We start from the raw sequence: 8,947 nt of genomic DNA on the forward strand, positions 1-8,947 counted from the left end.
ATTGAAAAGTCCGCAACATTTTTGAATTTTTGCCGGCGATCGCGCACTGCCTTTCAACCGACATTGAGCTACAAACTGATTCGACTGTGAGGGACGCATTTGAAAGCTTCCAAACTGAACCAAATTATGTTTACCAGCCTTTTCCTACATTAATCTGATGTGAATATTGCGATTTAAAAATTCTCATCGAAGATAAACAACATAACTTATAAACAAAAAGAATATTGCCGTCCATGCGGCCAAAAACAATGGCATCGCGTTCAAAGTGAGCACGAACGCACGCATGTTTATCAATCGCACGACGAAACCATAGTTTACTCAATCAAAATACTTATTATTTTAATAGTCATCGAAGATAAAAAATAGTTTAAAAAAACTACCCTTCGTTCTTATTTACTTCGCAAACAAAAGCAAAAAAACTAACTGGCAGACAAAGCAAAAAGTATATAATAAATATAACCAAAAGACTGTACAATGATTTAATAATTTTATTATATACACATAAAATCAACGTAACAAATATCTGACAGCTGAGGTAAAAGTAACATTTGGATTGGCATTATTTCAAGTGACAGCTGGTTATATTGATAAATGCAGATTCGCCTATTTCCAACTCATTAGAGGAAAATTGATAAAAACTCCTCATAAATATTCACTGAAATAAATATTATGAAAATTTCGAAAAACGACATGCTATGGACGAAGTTGAAAATTATGCAATTTTTACCATAAACCATCAACCCCGTCAATCTTTCTATAAATGTAATTTTGCCCTTGATGCAATAAAACATGTATTGATGAACTGAAAGACGTTAAATATGCAGTACAAGCCTTTAAATTCATAAATTGAAGATGAGAAAAAAAATAACAAGCTATATTAAAATAATATAGTCATAATCTTAGAATTTAAAAGGCTGTACAACTCAAACACAACAAAAAAATAATTATGCAAATTATGTTGTGACTGATTTGAGGAATTTTGCTTTTCTCTCAAAACCAGTTCTGGCGGTTCGCAGTAATAAATTACGGTCTTATCTTTGATTGTTCGAACATTTAAATTCACAAAATCATGGAAACAGGGTCTTCTAGACCTTCCTTGAAGGCTTGCAGCCATCTCGCACCAACGGCACCATCGACAACTCGATGATCGCAACTAAGAGTTACTGTCAAGTATTGGGCTTCTCTGAATCTAGAAAAAAACCGCTATTGTTAAAGATTGAAACGTAAAATCAGCTGGAAAGAATGGGGGTAACTTTGACTACAACGTAAAAATAGTTTAATAAATCACTTACCCTTTTTCTTTGGATTCATCCGGCACCAACCTCGTAACGCTCGTTCCTATAGCAAGGATACAGCTCTGAGGCGGGTTGATGATGGCACTAAAATGACTAATACCAAACATGCCCAAGTTGGACACACTAATGGTGCCTCCTATAAGCAATTTTTTTCTATTAACGATTACTCAAATCCAGAGAACTTTGTTCAAACTACCTTGGAACTCTTGTGGTTGAAGTTTTCCGTCCCTGGCTTTGGCAGCCAATTCTTTCACTGCCCGGCTGATTTGTACGACGCCTTTATTGTTGGCCTCCCAGACGATTGGCGTGATTAGGCCTTTATCGGTGGAAACTGCCACACTAACATCGACATTCTTATACTGTCTTATGGTTGAGTCAAACCAGTGTGAATTCGCTTCGGGCACCTGAAAAATTCCAGAAGTTTTAATTTGTTGGCCTAAGAAACACAATTCACAACCAACCTTCTGAGATGCAACAGCGGTAGCTTTTATAATAAAATCGTTAACGCTGAGTTTCACGCCGGATTTTTCCAATTTCTTGTTGTATTTTGCGCGGACTTTCAGCAGAGCATCGACGTTTATTTCTTGAGTGAGATAATAATGGGGGATCAGCTGCTTCGATTCCAGCAGCCTTTTAGCGATAGTTTTGCGGATGTTGGACACTGAAAAAAAAGTTTTTGATTGACGACCATAATCCAACTAAAGTTCAGCGATAGATACCTGGAATGTCAACATATGGGCCTGGAGCGGAAGGAGCTGCATGCGATACAGCTGGCCCTGAAGGTGCGCCAGGAGCTGGAGCGGATGGAGCGCCAGCCGCGGGAGCTGCATAATTAAATTTGTCACATTAACTAGTTGTTTTAAGAAGGCAGGCAATCACCGAACTAGGAACGCTACTTCACATCTTCGATCGATTAAAAGTACATGTTTTTCTAATTCTTAGGGCCCTTTACCTTGCGCTCCTAAATCAGAAGATGTAATCGCACCGAACAGGCCCGTTCCTTTTCCTTGAAGTCGGATATTCCTCTGCTCAGCCAGTCTTTTGGCCATAGGACTAGCATATACTCTATCTGTTGCTCCAACATTTGCAGGTGCTCCTGAAGTAATAGGATTATTGAAATTCCAGGTTTTTTGAATGGCTCAATTGATCAAATCAAGTTTTCCTTGTTTGTTTTTTAACTTTTTGAATGACTTAAGAAGTATCCATTTCAGTATTTGAATTATAAAAATTAAAAAAAGTGATCACCTTTAGAAATTAAAGGAGCAGCTTGTTGGCTACAAACATTGAAATTTGAAATCAGATTAGATAAAGTATCAGAAAAAAACTATGTACTTTTACTCAAACATTTGCCAAAACAACATAGATTAGGCAAAATATCAACAAATTTACATTTCCCGTTATTATTATCTAAAAACTTCATTTTTTCAATAGTACAAGTTCAAAAACCCGTGCCGCTTAACCTTGACGCTGCCTGATAACTTTGCTTGGATAAACATTATGTAATAATTAATGAGTGATTTCCAGTCGCAAGAGTTGGCTAAAACAATTAACGTTGGCGGTACCGAAACTAATTGAGGAAGAACTACAATACACTACCTGCAGGTGCTGCAGCTGTTGGTGCTGGAGCTGAAGGTGCAGCAGAAGGTGGCGGAGGTGCAGCCGCTTTAGGGGGAGCCGCAACTTCATCATCTTTGAAGTCTTTGAATGCTGCTAAATCGGCTTCATTTTCCACAATGATACAGACCTGCACAAAAAAAAGAAATAATCATGTTTCAAAAACGCAAATAAATTGCTGCTAACTCAAATTTAGATCGCAATATTTTGAATATACATGATGACTTTTCATAGTGCAGATCTTCTAAATAGGAAGATTGTATGATAGTGAACCGAATATAAAGCCAGATCTAAAGCTTCAAAAAATGGAAAGGTTTGTAGTTCCGATTATTTCAAAAATGTGTAGATAATTGTTCTGAAAATGCGACAAAATGAATCATTTCTTTAATTGACGGACTAAAAGAGTATGTACTTTATCACATTTGCAAAACAATCATCTGCAAGTTCTTTAAACGTGCTTTAGTACAAAAAACTGTAAACTATTTAATCTTTTTGACCAATTTTGTTTGTTTAGCCAAAATACTAAACGTTCTAATTGAAAGATTTACCAGTTTGCCAATGGGAACGTCTTTGGAACCAGCTGGAATTAAAATCTTCGCCAGATACCCTTCTTCTGGAGTCTCAAAGCCCATGGTGGCCTTATCTGTTTCGATTTCTGCTAGCAAATCCCCCTCATTTAACTTGTCGCCCTGTAAAAATAAACATTCTGGCTCCGAATTTCACAAAATCTTGCAATCAAAGTGTTACCTCTTTTTTCTCCCAGCTGATAATCGTACCCAATTCCATGGTAGGAGACAATGCTGGCAGCGTTACCCGAATATGGGACGGTAGGCTGCCGCTTGAGAAGTATTTTACTAAAAGCTGTGGAGTTATGGCCTGATGAACTAATATTTGGTTTTTGCAGTTGTGGGATAGTGATCTGAAATTAGACAAGTAAATTTCTAGTTTCCATTTTTTTAGTCCTTAATCTAGATATTTAAGCTCCTTTTTTTATCTTAGAGTTTATGACACAGTCCTTAAAAATCTACAGTGTTTGGTTTAAACAATATTTAAAAAACGCACTGTTTACCGTGCGTTAACGCTTCCATTCCGAAATATCATTCCCAAAATATATCGACAAACACTCTGTATATTTTAATTCATAAAATAAGTGAGCTTTTTAAAATCCAAAGCTTCGGAAATTTTCAACAATGTAGATACTCAAGCGGCATGAATCCGAAGGTTTCCAAGTTCCTAATTTGTTCTATGTTCCTAATGTTACTTTCTACTCAAGTTCAAGTGATTCGACCCTGATTTTAATGACCAACAAATATGCGAGTTTTACTCAAAATAACAAACTTGCAGCGTATCAAGTTCAAATAGGCAATTTTTGGGGCTGCAAAAATTTTAAAAAGGAAGCCGAATAAACCAAAAAACTAAACGTGTGTGTTGAAACATTTAGTGCAAATTATTCAAGCAATCTTTTCATTAAATGCACTTGATCATTAAATGGATAATGCTATTGCATTTCAATGGTTACCCTCAAAGTGACCCCGAAGGCCCGCACATGTTCTAACTACATAAATGGATCAATTTTTTTTCAATGTTGCATAACATTGAATTGAGGGTACACATGTTCTTATCTTTGAGTGCAAGCAAATACCACTTGATGTTAAAGAATCTAGATAAATACCTATAGAACGGCTAAGACCTCAATTGAAGGGGCTGAAAGCCATACAGGTGAGGACTTGTTATGTCAGTTTAAACCGTGATTATGTAAGTAAATCGAGGACGAATTGAACGGCAGGAAAGCCGCAAAAATGCATTACCTGTGAGAGTGTCTGCTCCTCACACATTGAGTGGCCAGGTTCCGATAACATTGTGTACGAAAGGCTATTCTAACCACCTCCTTGGTGACATCGCTTTTGAGAATTACAGTCCGGAACATGGTTGATTTTTGTCAATTAAACTTGTACGACTTCTTAAGGTTGGCGAAACAGAGGGCGACCGAAACTTTTATTCACTATCCTCCTAAGGTCATTTAAAAGACTTCCACGACCGAAATCTGTGTTTCTGACGTTATCTCGTGTCGAAAACCTCGCGAGTTTGACAAACTATTTTAGTATCTTTTTACTATATGACGTCAAACTGACAGGCTTAGGCACGTGTCTACTACGACATACGTGTCTTGGTTAGTCAACGCGATAGTGTGAAATACATATAGAGAAATATGTCGGTTCATAAACTGCCGACGAACTTTTGGAGTTTTCTTTGAAGAATACTGCACTGGATGATCGGTAGTTTGAATAGATACGCATAGAGGGCTCCCCACGTATTGGCTGGGACTTGCATGAAGTGATGGGATTGTCGAGCGTCGTTCGAGTCTGATGGGTGAAAGACCTCGCAAATTGGCTAAAAATGAAGTAGGAATTTTACGTTCAGTTCATTCAGTTGCGGGAATTGCTTGCTTATAGTAATTTACTTGGATTATGCGCTCTTCAGCAACACTATTCGAAAACTGAGAGGTTGTTAACCTCAAACGTCAAAAATTTTACCAAAGGTCAAGCTAGTTTATCAGCGCTTGCTCACTTATAAAAAATGCCTGTACCTACAACGTTTCTTAGTGGTGTTGTTCGCAAAGTGCGATTTTGACCACTTTCCTCATTTCAGATTTTAATTTAAAAAATATGTTTTTGTCTCCTTTCCTCGTGTGCTCGCCAGTTGTCTTGTCCCTTTCCATTATACAGGGTGGTTCAATTTTCTCTCAAACCTCGCGAAAAATCCATATAAACGTAGTTACGGAAGCACTTCGTCTCCGAGGATTCAATGCCGATCATTGAATCCTCTTTAATGCGTTTTTTGTGCCGAGCCCTTCGAGCACGACACTGATTGAGAGGCAAAAGCTGAAAATGGCAATTTTAGAATGTTTGCGCGTCCAAACCAGTGTTGTGCTTGAAGATAATCGCACAACTTTGGCAACCAAAAGTGTTTGATGTATTTGTTGTTCCAAACCTGTCGGACACGACCTTAATTTGACACTATCTGACATTTTTGTTGCCCAATCAGTGGCACAACAAATACATTAGACACCTTCGAATGTCAACTTGTCAATATTTTTGTACTGCGCCACTGAAGTTTAAGTGATTTAAAAAAAACCTTTTTGCAATTTAGAAATTAAAATTTCTTGTCAGTTTCCACATACAAGTGGAGGCAAAATTTAGAAAAACCTGCAAACATATGTAACGCTGCTGACTAAAATGAGCAATTATTATTATTTCTGAAGCCCCAACAAGCACGAAAACTAATTACAAAAGCCGACTGAGAGCCATGATTATTTTCATAAGGCCCGTTCTATACTATTCGCGTTTCGCGCCAGTGCATTCCACTCTCAGGTCATTCATACCTAAGGTCTGTTGATGACTCGCCAAAGCGATCAACAGTCATCTCACCTCCCTCGTCTGTTTCCATCTTCTTCCACCCCATCATAGTGTTATGCAGACGTACGTCCCAGCTAAGTGGAATATTCGCGCCGACTGCTTCTTGATGGGGGGTTGGCGCAGGGTTTTAGGGCAATCAGGCCGCCCTCTTTTGCTACGTCATCTACTACGCCGTACTTTCAGGCGACTGATCGATAGAACTGAACGGCAACGTAGTGGTAAAAGCCATCCTAAATATAGGGCTCATTTCCTGGAAATAAACTGTTAATTCATTTGGGGGTCTGATTAATGGAAGACTGCGCCAACCGATGCTTAGATTCGCCCCTTATTTTCATATTACGCAGCACAAAAACCATTAAATGTTGTACTGTGGTATAACTGAAAAATCAATCCATTTAACACTTTTCATAACTCAGGAACTTACGACTCACCAAGATGTTTAAAATTCTACGCGAAATTGTCTTTAGGCCTAATGGTTACCAAGAGATTAATTTCTTGATTTTTTAAGGACGGAATAAAATGATGCTAACTAAAGCTATATTTGGTAATTTTTTTATGTTGCGTCTAATAGAAGTAATTATGGTTGCTTAATTTGCCGAATACTAAAGAAACTTGCGTTTTTTAATGAAAATTGTTTATAATTGGCTCAGACTTCTTATTTTGTTCTCAATTCAATGATATAAATGTTTCCAATAATTCAAAAATACCGTGGAAAATGTTTCTAGAAGGCTTTGGAACTATTAATTAAAACGTCATCTGTCAATAAGAATGTCACTCCAACAATTAAAAATAAAAAAACGCATTAAAAACTGTATTTCAATTTAAAAATAAATGTTTCAAAATATCAAAAATCCCCCATTATCAATTTTTTTCATTAGTGAAACAAAATTAATTAAACGCTCCAAACTCATCCGTGCCCTATGGCACATTTCCCGTCGATTTTCGCATAAAATGTTCATATTGCTCCTCAAAATCGCGGAATTTTTCATTAGATAGTGATCAGACTATCCGGACATTCTCCAACCGAGAACAATTGCGCCTGATAAGAAATTGCGCATTTTGCAGCGATGCAGTCTGGTCCCGAGCATGCAACCCCATCACATCCTCATCCACCCAGTTACATTGATCGACCCCATTTCTAAGCCTGGCGGCCTATTTTATCTTCCCCAAAACAAAACGGCGTGGTCGCCCACTGTTGCCAACTGCCGCCCCTGTCTGGACAGATTCCATGGATAGATATCACAATATAGGTTAAGTACGGGACAGATAAAGTGCAACACGCCCATAAACCGGGTAGCCCAACATTGACGCCAGTTTTATTTAGCTAGGATTACTTGGGAAGCCCAAGGGATATCAAGCAAAACATTCGCGACGTTTTGCCAACACGAATGGCTTACATCCTCAGAGGTTTTTTGCTGGGCAGCTTAGACGGGAGTGATTAACACTGATTTTTTCGGACTTTAAGGCAAGGAGGGGCTCGGCGCAGCACCACCCTGAAGATGGAAGCCATAAGTGCGTGCGAAACGTCAGGGAGACATTATTTTCCACGACGGCATCAAAGCCCGAAAAATTCATCAGTTGATATTATCTGAGCTCGAACATTCATAGATTAATTCAAAACCGACTTAACTCAGTGCAAACTTTAAATAAGGCTGAAAAATTGCCAGAAGTGAACAACACGAAACCAAAGTGACCAGCAAAAGTAAAATTTCCAATTTTTCTGATTCTTTTAAATTATTGTACAGATAGAAGAAAGTAAACACCAAGATTTCAGGCAAATAATAGTAAATTTTTTACGTTTTTAAAATGTAAATTCCTGCTATTCCCCGCTTACGACAAATCACTAATACTAGGATTAATTTTTCCGCTCAAATGAATAAAGCCATTAATAAATAATTTATGCGCTTACCCTGATCTAGAACAGGTTTTTTTATTGGAACGAGTCGTAAATCCGACAACCCCGTCTGTATAGAGGTCGAGGGGGTTGGCTCCCATCTAAAAAGGAAAGGGATGATGCGGAAGAACGCGGAAACGACGTATTAGAGTTTACAGGATTAATGAGTGAACGATATTGGTATTTATGAGTTAGAGGTTTGGGGCCGGTATAGTCGTCTACCCTCTCACGTATACGTGATAAATGGCACGAACGCACAAACTTCCCCTCGACCATTTGTTCGTCGCCATCAAAATCTGTCAACAGAGTTATTTTTTTCCGAACACCCTAATTAAATGTTGGTTTTTTCATCGTGCAGGCCTTCGAACAGTGCTCAGCTTTCAGTTAAAAAAATATTGTGCCGTAAGATAGAAATTAAATTAGGCAACAATCCTGCACCGACAATCTCAGGCAATAATATTATGTAAATCCTTTTGGCTTGATGGGATTATTCGCGCAGCGAAACCACTAAGCTGCAGGAGATATTTGTCATTTGCTGCTTTATCTGCCAACACAAGCGTTAAAAATAGTAAATTATTGATTTTTAACCGAAAAAAAAAACTTTTTCTAATCTAAATCCTTTTCTCACTCTCACACATCGACTTTCCGAAGACAACTAACCCCGCTAATGCAAGGGCGGATCCAGGGGGGATCATGGGGGTCATGACCCCCCCATTCAATTCTCTATC

The 8,947-nt window shown here is 38.1% G+C and overlaps 1 protein-coding gene across 1 annotated transcript; it reads right to left on the reverse strand.

Annotated features, from left to right (window-relative positions):
• Window positions 1–474: 474 nt before the first annotated feature.
• Window positions 475–5,014, reverse strand: LOC109544598 (dihydrolipoyllysine-residue acetyltransferase component of pyruvate dehydrogenase complex, mitochondrial; the record flags this gene model as incomplete). Its single annotated transcript, XM_019914890.2, is given in 10 exon segments — window positions 475–1,189; window positions 1,293–1,431; window positions 1,492–1,699; window positions 1,757–1,956; window positions 2,015–2,119; window positions 2,248–2,391; window positions 2,892–3,039; window positions 3,458–3,598; window positions 3,657–3,828; window positions 4,718–5,014. Coding segments are annotated over 10 exon segments (1,506 nt in total). The 3' UTR covers window positions 475–1,059.
• Window positions 5,015–8,947: the final 3,933 nt, after the last annotated feature.

The sequence above is a fragment of the Dendroctonus ponderosae genome, unplaced genomic scaffold (assembly GCF_020466585.1).
Source record: "Dendroctonus ponderosae isolate FM_Combo_2020 unplaced genomic scaffold, Dpon_F_20191213v2 Dpon_F_20191213_2, whole genome shotgun sequence".
In the NCBI taxonomy this organism is placed as follows: Eukaryota; Metazoa; Arthropoda; class Insecta; order Coleoptera; family Curculionidae; genus Dendroctonus; species Dendroctonus ponderosae.